This window comes from Wolffia australiana, chromosome 15 (genome assembly GCF_029677425.1).
Source record: "Wolffia australiana isolate 7733 chromosome 15, ASM2967742v1".
NCBI classification, from domain to species: domain Eukaryota; kingdom Viridiplantae; phylum Streptophyta; class Magnoliopsida; order Alismatales; family Araceae; genus Wolffia; species Wolffia australiana.
Genome location: NC_135849.1, coordinates 8,389,604 through 8,406,240, shown reverse-complemented (window position 1 = coordinate 8,406,240; position 16,637 = coordinate 8,389,604). Strand labels below are relative to the sequence as shown.

General features: G+C 47.3%; 1 protein-coding gene across 3 annotated transcripts in view; it reads right to left on the bottom strand.

The window, feature by feature from the left end:
- LOC144712824 (ZIP metal ion transporter family) overlaps positions 1 to 16,260 on the bottom strand; it is a 52,353-nt gene extending 36,093 nt beyond the window's left edge. Inside the window, exons 1-5 of one of the 3 annotated variants that reach the window (XM_078587157.1) lie at positions 16,143 to 16,260; positions 15,352 to 15,410; positions 15,190 to 15,282; positions 13,949 to 14,038; positions 13,773 to 13,857 (exon numbers count right to left, since the gene is read on the bottom strand). In XM_078587157.1, coding sequence (XP_078443283.1) covers positions 13,773 to 13,857; positions 13,949 to 14,038; positions 15,190 to 15,282; positions 15,352 to 15,410; positions 16,143 to 16,206 — 391 coding nt within the window. In that variant the 5' untranslated portion in view covers positions 16,207 to 16,260. Of the gene's footprint in view, positions 1 to 7,814; positions 11,866 to 13,772; positions 13,858 to 13,948; positions 14,039 to 15,189; positions 15,283 to 15,351; positions 15,411 to 16,142 lie in introns of those variants that run through there. The other 2 variants (XM_078587158.1, XM_078587156.1) reach the window with 2 other exon arrangements.
- Positions 16,261 to 16,637: the final 377 nt, after the last annotated feature.

Here is a 16,637-nt window from a genome sequence, read left to right as displayed (position 1 = left end):
TGGTCTCCACTTCACGACATGACTGCACTCGTTCTCCCTGTATATAACACGAGCCGTTCAATCCCGATGTCCATCGTGTTACATCATACATTGTTGATTTCTAGTGTTTTCTTGAATTCGAAATTTTGAAATATTTCATTGATAATACCAAGGTGTATCAAAGTCCCAGAAGCAACACATTGCATGCTGGGGTCAATAGGCCAGCGGCAATTGTTGTGGGGAGGTGTAGAAGAACAACATCATACTTAAAGATGAAATGTAGCACCCATGCTATCAACTATAGCTTTTAGCATTTATGGTAAGAGCTTTAACACTACCCAAAGAAGGCTGTGTCAAGCATGACATGACTGCACTCGCTCTCCATGTGTATAACACGAGCCATTCGATCCCAGCATCCGTTGTGTTACATTATGCATTGTTGATTTCTACTGTTTTCTTGAATTCAAAATTGAGAAATATTTCATTGATACTACCAAGGTGTATCAAAGTCTCAAAAGCAACACACTGCATGCTGGGGTCAATAGGCCAGCGGCAATTGTTGTGGGGAGGTGTAGAAGAACAACATCATACTTAAAGATGAAATGTAGCACCCATGCTATCAACTATAGCTTTTAGCATTTATGGTAAGAGCTTTAATCTAACACTGCCCGAAGAAGGCTATGTCAAGCATGCCAAGGATGTGTAGTGCTCTAACACCGCTCCTGTGAAACCCTAGAAGGGTTGAGGGAGAGGAGAAGATCCTAGATTGAAGGAGGAAGAAGATAATGACATAAGGGACCCAAAGGGGTACATAGAGGGTATTTATACCCTAGGAGAGTAAGTAGGAGAGAGAGTACATAATAGGGAAGAAGTCCACACTAACACCCCGCATGGCGAAGTATGGATGTCGTCCATGCCGAGCTTGGACACCGCACGTTGAAGCAGGGGCCGGGACAGTCCTTTGGTGAGGACATCCGCGGCTTGATCCGCGGAGGCAACAAAGTCAAGGTCGAAGATGCCTTCGTCCATCCGCTCCTTGAAGAAGTAGCGGTTGCGCTCCATGTGCTTGATCTTTCCCTGCTGGCCAGGGTTCTGGGCCAACGCAATCGCCGACTTGTTGTCGCAGTAGAAATGGATCGGGCCGGAGTACTCCACCCGAAGGTCATGGAGAATGCCGTAGATCCATTGGCCCTCAGAGGCCCCATCGGCGAGTGCCCGGTACTCGGCTTCAGCACTGGAGCGGGACACCTTGTCCTGCTTGCTGCTCTTCCACGTGACAAGACTGCCAAACAGAAAAATGCAGTACCCAGTCGTGGAGCGATAATCCACAATCGAACCGGCGAAATCAGCGTCGGTGTACACCTTCACTGTCCGATCCGTACTCCGTGGGAAGAGCAATCCCTTCCCGGGGCAACCTTTAAGGTACGCAAGTACCCGATATGCTGCCTGGCGATGGATCTCCCGCGGTGAGTGCATAAACTGGCTGAGAAGGTTGACGGCGAAGCTGATATCCGGTCTGGTGTGCGTCAAATAGAGGAGTTTCCCCACCAGCTGCTGATACTGGAAGGAATTCACCACAGGCGAGTCGTCCCCTGCACCCAACTTCACGTTTGGGTCAATGGGAGTACTCACTGGCGCACACTCCGTCATGCCCGCAAGGGCCAGCAAGTCAACGGCGTACTTCTGCTGAGACACAAAGATGCCCCGGGGGGCGTATGCCACCTCAAGGCCGAGGAAGTAGCGGAGAGGCCCAAGGGCCTTAACCTCGAACTCCTTGGCCAGAGCAATACCAAGGCGAGTCGCCTCTGCAGAATCGGAGCCGGTGATAAGAATATCGTCAACATATACAGCCAGGATTGAGACGCGGCGGGAGAATGGCGGAAGAACAGCGACGCATCGCCGTTGCTCTGGGTGTAGCCCTCGGTCTTCATCACGGAAGAGAACCGTCCGAACCACATCCGCGGAGACTGCTTGAGTCCATAAAGAGACTTCCGCAGTCGGCAGACGGTGCCAGGAGGGCCGAGGGCATACCCCGGAGGTGGCTGCATGTAAACTTCTTCCGTCAAGTCGCCATGGAGAAAAGCGTTCTTCACGTCGAACTGTCGGATACCCCAGTGGAAGTGAGCAGCCACTGCCAAGATAAGACGGACGGTGTCCATCTTCGCCACGGGTGAGAATGTCTCGAAGTAGTCCACGCCGTAGGACTGAGTGAACCCTCGGGCCACGAGACGCGACTTGTAGCGCTCGAGGGTGCCATCAGCATGATGTTTCTTGGTGTGAATCCACTTGCAACCCACCGCCCGCTTGCCAGGAGGGAGTGGGACAACATCCCAAGTGTGGTTCTTGAGCAGGGACTGCATCTCCTCGTCCATCGCCGCTTTCCAATGAGGAGAAGCGATAGCATCGGCTAGGCGGCGTGGAATGGGGTCCGACTCGATGCGAGTGAGAAACAGCCGGTAGGAAGTACTCAGCCGGTCGAAGGAGATATAGTGGGACAGGGGATAGCGCGGAGTGCGGGTGCACTCGCGCACTCCTTCCGGCGGGCGATAGGCCATCCCAACTGATCGTCATCATCGGGAGGAGACAGGGAAGGATCGTCCGATGGTAGAGCGGAAGCGAGTGGAGACGGAGACTCCTCGGGGAATGGAGAAGAATCCGCAGGAGGGAGAGAGGGCGACTCCCCAAGAGGTGTGGATGACGACACACCGGGGGAGAGGGGAGCCGCGGGGGAGGGAGGTGTCGGCGGTAGTGGCGGAACCGCTAACGGGGTAGGCGAGGGTGGCAAGGATGCCGGGAGGGGCAAGGGGGAAGTGGAGGGGTGCTCCGACCCCGTAGGAGAAGAAGCCACTGGAATGGAAGGCCGATCAAGTGGGGGAGAAACAATGGAGGAGGGCAAGGGAGCAGTGGGCCCCGCAATAGGAAACGGCTCTAAGTGGGGAGCCGCAAGAGCCTCATCCAACGAGAGGCGGGATGAGGGGTCACCGAAATAGGACTCATGTTCGGCAAAGGTGACGTTTGCCGAGATGAAATACCTCCGAGAAGGTGGGTGATAACACCGGTAGCCTTTTTGAAGGGAGGCATAACCCACAAACACGCACCGGAGGGCACGAGCGTCGAGCTTCGTGCGGGAAGGAGACGTGTCATGCACATAGGCAGTGCAGCCGAAGACGCGAGGGAGCAGGCCGGTCCGAAGAGGCACGCCGGGGAAGGCCTCAATCATCCGATCAAGGGGACTGTGGAACCCCAAGATATCGGAGGGAATGCGGTTGACGAGTTGCGTGCTCGTTAACACCGCATCACCCCAATACGACCAGGGTACCTGGTAGTTCAGCAAGAGTGTCCGGGCCGTGGAGGTGACATAGCCAATGCGACGCTCAGCCATGCCGTTCTGCTCCGGGGTCGCCACACACGAGGATTCATGAAGAATACCCCGTTCGGCAAAGTAGGAGGCGAGATCGGCATTGACGAAATCGCGGGCGTTGTCGGACCGACCGCTGAATGCCGCGGCGAACTGAGTCTGGACGACGGCACAGAAGTGACGGACGGAGGCAGGAACCTCAGATTTCGCCGCCAGCAGGTAGGTCCACGTGTAGCGGGTCGCCTCATCGACGAGAATCAAAAAATAGCGATGGCCCTTTAGGCTCGCCTGTGGGGCCGGTCCCCAAACATCACTATGAACGCGAAAACGGGCGCCGAGCTGTGGGACACAGACGGAGAAACGTGGATCGCCGATGCTTGGCCAACTGACAAGCCGCAAACAACGGTCTGTAGGTCTAGTCCAGTACACAACGACGGAAATAAACGCTTCAAAGTGGAAAACGGAGGATGACCCAGGCGCTGATGAGCCAACTGGAGCCGTGCACGGCGCTGCTCGTCAACCGGACGGAGGCTACGAGGTACCAAGAAGCACTGCGAGCGGCCCCCATCGTCCAACAGCAGCAGCCCATTCTCGCGTCTAATGGCTGTAGTCCGCCCCCCCTTGTCAGAAAGGAACATGCCGTCAGGTTGGAGGTGAAACGAACAAAAAACTGAATCAACCAGACGCTGCGGTGACATGAGGACGGCTCGCAGGTCGGGGACGTGAAGGACGTTGCGGACAACACCGAGGCCGTCAACATAGACTGCCCCGATACCAGCCACGCGGAGACGTCCACCACCGGCCGTGAGAACCGTACGACTCCCACTATGCCTCTCGTAGGATACAAACCGGTCGTTGAACGGGGTCATGTGATCGGTAGCCCCCGAATCAAGCACCCAGGTTGTATCCGAGACCAGAGGTGAGTGGAGAGCCGTATGACCACAGTACCACTGATCAGACACCGGAGAGGAGTACGCACCGAAACCGCCAAAATGGGCGGAAGACTGGGACTGCATGGCGGCCAGCTGCTCGCGGAGAAGGGCCACATCAGCCTGAAGCTGATCCATGGGTGACGTGGAGGACGGAGTGGCTGCGACCATGGCCTTCGGGTCGGCTGCCTTCTTCTTCGTTATCTAACTTGGCGCCGGCAGAAACGACTGCGGTGGCGGGCTTGTTGCAGTAGTTGCATACCACTGCGGAGGCCGGCGGATCGGAAGTAGAGGCGGAAGAGGAAGTGGAGGAGGAAGTCGATGGCCGAGTGAGAAGAGCCGTCGAGTCGGGAGAGGGCTCGACGGAAGCCTGCTGCAGCTGGAAGTGACTTTCCTCCTCCTGGAGTTCCTTGACGAGATCATCGATTGACGGGAGTCCTTCGCGTCGATGGAGGGCGCGACGACGAATGTCATCGTATTCTTTGTTGAGGCCGTTTAGGAATCCCAGGAGCCGGATGCGGAGTGTATTCTGATAGGACACGGAAGCCGGGTCATCCGTTGGCAGGTAGTAGTCAACTTCCTCCCACAGCTTCTTGTGGGCCAAGGCATAGTCCGAAATGGACAATTGGCCTTGACGGAGGTTTTGGGCGCGCTGGACAAGGCTAAACAGGCGCCAGTTGTCGCCATCACGGCCACAGTAGGCAGCGGCCTGGTCCCAAAACCCTTCACAGTCGTCCGGTGCGGGAACTTGTCACGGAACTCGGGAGCAAGAGTGTGAATGTACAGCCAGCCCATGATAAAATTTTCCTCGGCTTCCCATGCCGCGAAGTGTGGATGGGTCGGCGGTAGCGGTCCGGCTATGCAGTGTTTGAACAATTGGCGCGCCTTGAGGGTGGTCTCGATGTACCGACGCCAGTTAAGGATGTTCGGGCCGCGGAGAAGGGTCGACTCCGGGACCATCGGGAGAGGATGGACCACCTTGTGCGACAGCGGTTCCCGCTGAAAATCAGCGTCGGAAAAATCACTAGCAGGCGTCGGCACTAGCGGGGCCACTGTGGTGCTGGCATTGCCGGAGACGGGAGGGTCAACACTGTCGTCCGCCATCAGGCAGGCAGTTGACTGTCAGGGGTCCGCTCGGGGCTGGCTGCTCAGGCAGTTCCGCGGTCGGGGCTGCTCGGGCTGCTGGACCGTGCAGGTCTGGCTGCTCGGGCGGCTGGTCCTCTCGGGTCTGGCGGCTCGGGCGGCTGGTCCGCTCGGATCGGCTGCTCGGGCTGCGGGACCGTGCAGGGCTGGCGGCTCGGGCGGCTGGTCCGCTCGGGGCTGGCGGCTCGGGCGGCTGGTCCGCTCGGATCGGCTGTTCGGGCTGCTGGACCGTGCAGGGCTGGCTGCGCGGGCGGCTGGTCCGCTCAGGGCTGGCGGCTCGGGCGGCTGGTCCGCTCGGGGCTGGCGGCTCGGGCGGCTGGTCCGCTCGGATCGGCTGCTCGGGCGGCTGGTCCGCGCGGGGCTGGCGGCTCGGGCGGCTGGTCCGCTCGGGGCTAGCAGCTCGGGCGGCTGGTCCGCTCGGATCGGCTGCTCGGGCGGCTGGTCCGCGCGGAAGCGACTGGTCCGCTCGGGCTGCTGGACCGTGCAGGGCTGGCGGCTCGGGCGGCTGGTCCGCTCGGGGCTGGCTGCTCGGGCGGCTGGTCCGCTCGGAGCTGGCGGCTCGGGCGGCTGGTCCGCTCGGATCGGCTGCTCGGGCGGCTGGTCCGCGCGGAACTGGCGGCTCGGGCGGCTGGTCCGCTGGGCTGCTGCTCGGGCGGCTGGTCCGCTCGGATCTGGCGGCTCGGGCGGCGTTTCCGCGGTGGGAGACGGTCTTCGGCAAAACCGGTGGTCGTCGGTGGAACCAGGGTCGATTCTGCAGGAAGTTAGGGTTTCCCTTCCTGCAGATTCGAACAGGGCTTTGGTTCACCGGAGTTCCGCCGGGATTAGGGTGATGTCAAGCCCTATACTCAGATGCCCAAGGGCTCTGATACCATGTGAAACCCTAGAAGGGTTGAGGGAGAGGAGAAGATCCTAGATTGAAGGAGGAAGAAGATAATGACATAAGGGACCCAAAGGGGTACATAGAGGGTATTTATACCCTAGGAGAGTAAGTAGGAGAGAGAGTACATAATAGGGAAGAAGTCCACACTAACAGCTCCAAATCAGAGCTTTAAATCAAATGCACAGAGCTTTGAACCGACAATCCACCCGAAGCCTTGTGAAGCATCAATCAAGTGTATTCATGTGATTTCAGTTTATTTTGTCTTTATACCCTATGCTTTTATATCAGTGTAACTACCATTATGAAGTTAACGTTCAAGGTGTCCCTTTGAAAGGCCCAGGAAGGACCATTCGATATGAGAGGCCCCCAATGTAACCCTACATATTTTCATAGGGACCTTTTAGAGTGGATGAGATCATTTTTCATTTCTTCCCACTGTCAGATAGGGTTTCCGCAGGTTGCACCAACAGAGCTGTTATTACAGATTCCAGCCATTAACACAAATACACCAGCTGTCTGAGCACCAGAATCAATTCCAACCAGAGCAAGAAGACAAGCCTGGATCTCCGGTATGTAAACTACCGAGTTCTATGAAATAAGCAAAGCAAAGCAAAACAAGTCAATGGTCACAATATAATTCCATAGGCTGTAGACAAGTTAATCCAGCACTTAATGAGAGTCACGAACCTGATATGTTCCCTAGCTGTCTTGAGGGGCAGTTTCATCTTTTGACCATTCAGGGCATTTAGGCCCCTCTCCTTACATGTTTCCTTTAAATAGCATAGCCCTCCCTTTAGGAGGACAGAGTGGAAGTTGATAAATTTGAGAATCCAGAGAGAGAGAGAGAGAGTGACCAGGATGAAAGAAGAAAGATAGTTAATTTCACTCAAAAAAAACATTACAATGTACACTGTTTGGAGTTTATAAAGAGCTGTCTAACGGCTATTTCCTAACGGCTGGTTTGACTAGCCGTTAGCTAGCCATAGTGGGCCCGATAGGAAGTCAAGTAGGGCCCGATAAGCTTGGAGAATAAACCCGATATGCCCGCATCTTTTAGCTTGTATCTTCAACACTCTCCCTCAAGCGCAGGAATGTATATTTACCATTCCAAGCTTGGATTGCAGATATTGAGTTCGCTTGATCGGCAGACCTTTGGTAAAAATATCAGCACACTGTTCTTCAGAACTCACATACTCTGTCTTCAAGTTTTCTTGTTCCAAGTGGTCTTGCATATAGAATCTGTCAATATTAACATGCTTCATCCTATCATGATCAACTGGATCGTGAGCTATGCTAATTGCTGATTTATTGTGGCAGCGGATAATAATTGGTCTTAGAAATGTGATCTTCAAATCTTCTAATAAATTCTTGATCCATATTGCTTCGTCAATTCCTTTTGACATGGCTCGAAATTCAGCTTCCATACTGGATTTTGATACCACGCTTTGTTTTTTACTTCTCCATGTAACCAAGTTCCCTCCTAGCATTGTGCAATATCCAGTAGTAGACCTGTAGTCAAGTCGAGAACCAGCAAAGTCAGAATCAGTGTATAGGATAAGGTCAAGTTTACCTGTTTTTCTGTGTACAATGCCGAGTCCTGGTGTTCCTTTTAGATACCTGAGGATTCTGTTAGCAGCTTGAAAATGAGAGCTTCTAGGTGAGTGAATGAATTGACTTAAAACATTCACAGCATAACATATATCTGGTCGCGTGTGGGATAAATAAAGCAATTTTCCAATTAGTCTTTGATATGAATCAATCTCTATCTTAGGGTCACTTTCACTTAGAGTTAACCTATGATTTACGTCCATTGGTGTCTCATTCACGTGACAGTTTGTGTGTTTGGTTTCTCTTAAGAGATCCAAAACATACTTTTGTTGTGTCATTAAAATACCCTCACTTGATCTTGCAAACTCTATGCCTAGGAAGTAACTTAAGGGTCCTAGATGTTTAACTTGAAAATTCCTACTCAAGTGTTCTTTGAGGTTCTTTATTTCTTCTAGGTTGTTCCCAGTAATTATTATATCATCTACATATACTATTAAAATAGTTAGTAAATCCTTGGAAAAATGTTTAAAAAACATAGTGTGTTCTCCATTACTTTGCTTATATCCTAGTATTTTCATGGTTTGGGTAAATCGTCCAAACCATGACCGAGGTGATTGTTTTAACCCATAAAGGGCCTTTCGAAGTCTACATACTTTTCCTCTGTTGTGTTGATTTTCATACCCTGGAGGAATATTCATGTAGATTTCCTCCTTCACGTCACCATGTAAAAAGGCATTTTTGATATCATATTGATTTAGTGGCCAGTCTAGATTCACTGCTAATGAAATTAGGATTCTAATAGTATTAATCTTTGCAACTGGAGCAAATGTCTCCTGATAATCAATCCCATAGGTTTGAGTATATCCTCTAGCTACTAGTCTTCCTTTATATCTGTCTAAGTTTCCATCTGATTTACTCTTTATAGTAAAAACCCATCTACATCCCACAGATTTCTTATCCTTGGGTCTATCCACGATTTCCCAAGTATTATTCTGTATGAGGGCCTTCATTTCTTCATCCATAGCTTCTTTCCAATTAATATTCTTCAGTGCTTCCTGTGGGGATTTGGGAATAACTATTTCTTGAATTTTCGTTAGAAACAATTGATATTGGGTGACACTTTTGTGTAATTCAGGTAGTTGGTCATTGGATATAGTGGGAGTTTCACACACTTTCGGGTACCCTTTCTCAGGGCAATTGGCCAATGGCTTTCTTCAGCTTCTGACAAAGTATTAGTTTCCTCGTCAGATGCTACTCCCCCTTCAGTGGATACTCCTTCCCCTCCATTAGGCTGCTCTCCCCCTCTATCCAAATCCATGACCTCTAACTGTTTGCCCTTGTTCCTCCTTTGGTAATACTTCGGATATGGTGTAAGTTGGGATGATTCTCCAGTTCTTTCAGCTGCTTGCTCTGTTACCGAATCAGGTTCCTGCAAATTATCCTGAAAAGATGTGTCTACTTTGTTTTCAAATGACTGGTACCTGGGAGTTCCAGATTCCAGTTCAGATTGTGGCTCAAGTAGTGTTTTTTCACTATTGAGTATAGATCTAGTGTCTAAATGTGATTCAGTGCCCCTTGGTTTGTAATAAAAAGACTTCTCATCAAATATTACATCCTTAGTGACAACGTATTTGCGAGTAACGGGATGATAAAATTTATAACCCTTTTGTGTAACTGAATATCCCACGAATACACACTTTAATCCTTTGGTAGACCATTTATTCTGTTTGTGTGTATGATTGTATACATAACCAACACAAACAAAGATTTTAGGAGGTAATCCAGTTTTCAGTCTCACATTTGGATAATATGATTCAAGTAAGTCAAGTGGACTTTGAAAGGATAGACTACTTGATGGGAGTCGATTTATAAGATGTGTAGAAGTCATGACAGCAAAACCCCATAAATTTGTAGGGACATTCCCTTGGATTAAGAGTGTTCTTCCTGTGTCCACAATGTCCCCTATTTTCCTTTCAGCAACTCCGTTTTGTTGTGGAGTGTATGGACATGATGTTTCATGTTTTATTCCTTCAGTCATGATAAACTCAGCAAGTTCATTATTGAGGAAACCCTTTGCATTGTCTGTTCTCAGTCCTTTGACTTGATCACCAAACTGTCTTTTGATAAGATTACATAACCCTTTTAGGTTCTTTGTAACCTCATACTTGTGTTTTTGTAAGAAAATCCAACTGTATCTACTATAGTCATCTGTACATACTAGAAAATATCGATTTCCTAGTATATCTGTTTGGGGAGATGGCCCCCAGACATCACAATGAATGATCTGAAAAGGTCTTTTCATTCAAGTATGACTTGGAGAATATGTTGCTCTTTTAAACTTGTCTAATTGGCATGCTTCACAAACTAATTTTTCAACAAGGATGTTTTCAAATAAGTTTGGGTACAAATGTTTAAGAAGGTGATAGGACGGATGACCCATTCGTTGGTGAGTCTCTATAATCCTTTCCTCAGGAGATATCTTCACTGCTGCCACCTTGGATCCATCTCCTGGGCATTCCATAGGTAAGTAGTAAAGTCCTTGATGGACTCTAGCTAGTCCAGTCCTCCACCCGAGCTCCTTATGACATAAATAAGCATCCGAATTATCAAAAAGAATATTATACTCCCTACATTTTGCTAATTGCTGTACCGATATTAGGTTTATAGATAATTTAGGAATATGCAACACATTTTGTAACTGACCAATTGGCTTAACGTTCAATTTTCCAATGTCCATTACTGGAAGTACATGTACCATCGGCTGTTTGAACGTACTTGCCAGGATGAACTTCCTCTTATGTTATAAAGAATTCCTTTCTAAATGACATATGGTCAGTTGCACCGGAGTCAAGGATCCATGCTATAGATGGACCCTTAGCAAGTAAGGCTATATTATGAAATATTTCTTTCATACCAGAGTTGACCAAGGAAGCTGATCCAATGACTGCTCCAGAGTTGATGAATGACTTGATACTCTGTAGTTCCTGCATCATCTTCTGGAAGTCTTGGAGTGATGGTGTACACCTCTGAGAATTTGGATTTCCACTTCCATCTCCTGCTTGTAACATATGCGCTCTGGCAATGTGAGGTGGCTTGCCATGAAGCTTCCAACATTTGTCCTTCATGTGTCCCTTCTTTTTACAATAGTTGCACACTATGTCTTCCTTGCTCAGTTTGCCTGAATCGTGTTTTTGTTGATTCTGAGCTTTGGCGACATAGGAGGTGTTTTCAATAGCTCCTTTGGTGGAGTTAAGCCTACTTTCTTCCTGCATAACTTTGGAAACAGCTTCATCAAATGTAGGCTCTTCTTCTCGGTTGTAGAGTTGACTTCTGACCATTTCAAATTCTGGTCGAAGTCCTTGTAGAAATTGGCACAATCGATTTGTTGCCTTGTGAGCTCTTGCCACTGGATCATTGGAGGGTGGCCTACAATGATCCAATTCATTATGAATATCTCTCAACTTATTTGAGTAAGTTAGCACATACATATCTCCTTGCTTGAGAGTGTAGCATTGTACAATGAGATCAATAATCTTACCTCTGTCATTCTTCATGGAATGATTCTGATGAATAGCTTCCCACAAAGTTCTGGCTGTTCCATAAGAAGAATACTGAACTAGTTGCTCTGCAGAGATGGAGTCGAGCATCCATCCAAATACATACTCTTCTTCTACTACCCATCTTGGATAGTTTGGATGAGTCTCTTGTGGGCAATTTTCTGTAAGATGATATGCAAGCTTTCTTGGCTTTAAAGCAGCTTGAATCGTTCTTTCCCACAATAACATATTATTGCCGTTGAAAATATTGCATTTAGCAATAACTGGAAGTGTAGTAATCCATCTATCGGTAATAACTAATTGATTTCCCGATGATGGCGTTACTGCTTCAGCAGAGATCTTAGCCATGTCTTCTGCCATGACTTATATAACTAATAATACCAAGATACTGACCTTCAACAGGTTTGAACGAGTCCTCCCAGGGGATGAACTTTATGCCGACGAGCTCTTCAGATGATTATGTCGTAGGCTCTGATACCATGAAAAATTTGAGAATCCAGCGAGAGAGAGAGAGTGACCAGGATGAAAGAAGAAAGATAGTTAATTTCACTCAAAAAAAAACATTACAATGTACACTGTTTGGAGTTCATAAAGAGCTGTCTAACGGCTATTTCCTAATGGCTAGTTAACGGCTAGTTTGACTAGCCGTTAGCTGGCGATAGTGGGCCCGATAGAGCCCGATAGGGAGTCTAGTAGGGCCCGATAAGCTTGGAGAATAAACCCGATATGCCCGCATCTTTTAGCTCGTATCTTCAACAGAAGTTATCATATTTGGCTACTGGGGTCCTCCTCTCTTATTATGTCCTAGCTCTGTCTTCCCTCCTTGATCCTCGTCCTTGTGATCGCCTTTACCTCACACCGCATCTTCAGGCGGCTCATCCCCGGCCGATCCCTAGCCCTCTGCTCGGCCTCTTCCCCCCACTCCCGTTCTTCCCTTCCTTCTCGGGAACCTCTCTCCCTCACTGATCCTCAGTGAACATTTGGTGGAAGACGTGAATTATCATTTCATTTCGAACAATTGAGTTAAAGCAACCCAATTACGATCTGGACTGAGCAGGACTGCATCAGAACCCAACTGACTTGACATCAGAGATGACCCATAATTCAAGATTCTGCATTGACACTCGAGCGAACAACTACAGATTACTTAAATACTTAATGCTCTTCTTTGATATGAGGTTCACCCAAGGAAAACACAATATTAGGAAATCAGTAGCTGAAGTTATGTAGTGGGCAGTCAATATAATAGGATCCTTGATAGGATCCTCAACCTATCTAGGGGTTAGTTTCATCATGTTCGCCCACGACGGCATTTTTGTCATTTGGCTATTGCGTATTTCCTTTAAATAGGGATGCCCATTCTTTAGGAGGGCAGCCAAGAAGAATGAAGTAGATCTATTGTCTCCCCTCTCCACGTCCAGGTCTCCTCCCTCTCTCCCTCTACGATCCCTGTCCCTCGTGATCATCTGTTCCTCACCGCATCTTCAGCCGGCTCATCCCCGGTCGATCCCTGCCCCATCCGTTCGGCCCTTCCTCAGATCATTCCCGTTTCGCCTCTCAACCCCTGGAACTTCTACCTTGCCTCTCCCTCTACTCTCCTTTCGATATGGACCTAGATCCGGGAATTGTATCAAATAGCCAAACGACTGAAAGGCCCTTGTGGGCTAACATGAGGAAACTACCCCCTAGATAGGTTGAGGATCCTATCAAGGATCCTACCACAACACAAGATTATTCCTTGAGTCTGAGCTTAACAAAACAAGGCGCTGATAAGGTGCCCCTCGAATAAGAATGGATTAGTTATTTCCCTGGAACCATTTCTTGGATGATCAACCCTGTGTTTGACCTGGGTTTAAGTCAGGATACTACCCATTTGCCTCATAAAGAATTGCCTGAGCTCAGGAGGACACACTTCATATCAGAAAATTTGGTGCCCCTTTTTGTCCCCTTTCTCTTTGTCTCCCGATTTCTGACTCAATCCTTCTTCTCCTCCTGATCCATTAGTGGACCAGATTTCTTGACTTGGTGTGCCGGAAGATTCCCTTTTCCAGATCGTGGTATGATCAAGCAAGAAGATCGTGCAGGTCATTTGCATAAGTTTTAAAAGGGAAAAACACAGTTTGACATTACCATTACAAGAAGCAACCATATAGTGTGGGCCAGAGCTTACTGCGCTGTGATTATTGGTTTACCGGCAGTCATTATAACTCTAATGGTGTTAACATATTTCTGATGTATAATATTTATAAATCTTATGTTTCAGAAGACAGAGTGTTATATCTTAACATTTTGAGGAAGCCAAAAGAAATAAATCGATTTGAATGACTTCTTAGGCATGGATACAGATGCCTACAGAAGAGAAAAAAGACAAGGCGTACCTATTGCTGTAATAATTCCGCTGAAAAGAACTTGACGCCGATGTTTTTTCATTACATCCTTATCTGATCCATCATCATCTTTCTGCTATCATAAATTACAACCTCATAAAAAAACATTTAAGCATGGTGGAAATTCAATCAACAAGCTAATGAAACACATGTAGGTGGCTACTAACCTTTTTTGTGCTTACATGATTGTTTGAAAGAAGAGTAGGCTCTGGAATAAAATTCACAATGAACGCAAAAAAGAGGACTCCAGCAAAAAACTACGAGAAGAAAAATGGAAATTAACCGAGGAATTTTCAGTGCAAGGGATAGAAATAAACCAAATAAACCACAAAGATAGAATACCAATGGCCCAAATACAAGATACTGTCATCATAACCAGACTGATTTCACAGATAAAACACCCTCATCACAGAAGCGCTGGTTTTAGCTCTACCAAACATATTAACAGCATCCAGAGGAATTTCGCTTTATGATTTTTTTAAGAAAGATAGGAGAGACCACCCAAAATCAGTGATCCTCCCCATTTCATTTTGATTAGTATTTCAGCAAAGACGTACATTAGGAGAAGGTTCTGAAGGGCGGGAAAAGGAATGGCACATGCCATTTAAAGAAGAGTCCAGCTATAAATAACACTGAGATGGAGGAAGACAGTTATGCTGGTCTTTTTCTGTCTTCAAATGTCCCATTCGCAGGACGGGAAGCTGGAATAGTTAAAAGGTAAATTCCAAACCGCCAGGAGGGAGATCCAGATTGGATCTCATCCCGTTTTTTTTTCTGCATCTATTCTCTGGACGATTGTATGAAGATTCTTGTGTTTCAATCGTGTTTGTCAAGTTCCATCTTACACCATAACAGATAGACAAAAAGTTTAAGATATTTAAACAATATTTAACATCAAGCCAAAGTTTTTCAAACGATATTTTTGTACCCCAAAATTGAAAACGTAGACAATTTTTAAACAGTAATGTATTTCATTAAGACCCCACCAGAAGAGTGTCTTGAAAAGAGGGGAGAAAGAGAGGAACATTGGAACGATTCCAATTCTATAACAGCCATCCATCGTTTGGTCCTTGATCTTGTGCTCACAGCAGGTGTACCTCTCCAGAACAATCTAACTTCTCCAAATATCCAACCCCATCTTAAATCGTGTTCTACTTCCTTTATCCGTTGTTCCCATAGATTATGCCCCCCTGACTTGGCTGGCCCTTAAGATAAATTTGACTTGGATATGGTTATACTGATTTATCTTTGAAACATAGTTTTCATAAGAATCAAATTTTTTTCCGCTCAATCAGTTTACACCTAAGACACAATATTCTCCAATCCCATCGTCTAGCATGCCGAACTTTGGCATTCTGATCTAACCCAATATTTATCTTTGAAGAAAAAACTAAAGAATGTTGCTCACCCAAAGGTTGCCTTTTAAGAAGCCGAGAGAATTAATGGCATTGTGAGCCAAGTCAAAAAACGAAATACTCAGCATCAGACCAGAAGCAAAACCCTGAAACAAGTGATTACAATATTATATAGAATAATTTTGGAGAAAAAAATCTTTAGGAAGGAACTAAACCTGTAAGAGGCCTAATGCCTTCAGGTTCGGAGCTTGATTTATCACAACGAAAAGTGCACCTACGAAAGAAGTATCCAGGTTATGTTCAGTTCAGATTGTTTACTCCATACGAGATTTCTGAGGGAACCTACAATTTAGAAAAATCAAGAGCTAGTAGATTACCTGACTTCTTCAAAGTCTCAATGGACTCAGAAAAAGTAACATTGTGATTATTTCTAGGAAAAAAGGTGCAGAATTTTCTCAAATATACAGCCTCCAATTGTACAACTACGCTGCTTTTTCGGTTATAGTTCTTGTGAATTGGTGATCGACGATACGTCTGGCCTCTCTATGCGAGGAAGACGGAAAGTTATGCACTATCAAGCAAAACCGTCCGGAATGTTGCGCGATCTCAGCCAAGGAAATTTGGCATAATAAAGGGCAACATTCTATATCGGACACGCTCGGATAAAATCTTTGCTAACCCAAATTCATGGATTCCTCGGATAACAGGTAAATCTTTTAAAGAGGACCGCGATCGAGCAAAAACGTATGAGAGCAACACCGCCCGAGGTAGAACGCGGATTCAAGGATTTCAGCAACAAGTAGAACCGTCGTAGAGAAAAAACCAGGCAGACTCCCTAGATCAAAATCGAGTTGAAATCTCTCTTCTGGGAGGCGAGGCCAGAAGTTAATCACAATTAAAGCCTTTGCTAAACTAATTATCCTAAGAACGGATTAAGGAACAGAGTATCAGTCTAATTTGAAATCAGGTGATATTGAACTTTGGCACCGATTAGAAATTAGCTCACCGAGGGAAGTGCTCAAACCGCCAACGAGGGAGAGACCGAGCGCGACGAGAATCTGGGAATCCATGGCGAAGAGCAAGTAGGCGGGAATCTCAACTAAGATAACAACTTAAATAGCCTCGCGGACAAGTGGAGGTGAGAGTAAGCGGTAACGGTAAAGAAGGTGACCGCATCCCCGACATTCGGTTGAGATTTGGATGGGACTCCTGGCCCGATCTTTCCTATTTTAATTACTTTCTCTAATTCGTTACCTCCCATAATTAGAGCTGTAGGACGGATGATGTTTCGTCATCCGTCCGTTCAAAACGTCATCCGTCGTCCGTGCGGTGGACGGATGACTGAACGGAGAGCTTTCAGTCATCCGTCATCCGTGACGGATGATGGATGACGAAAATGACAAACGGATGACAGAACTGACGGATGACTTTCAGTGGACGGAAATATTTATCTCTCAGTTGATTCCTATCCCTCTCTCTCTATGGCTCCCTCTCCTCTCTC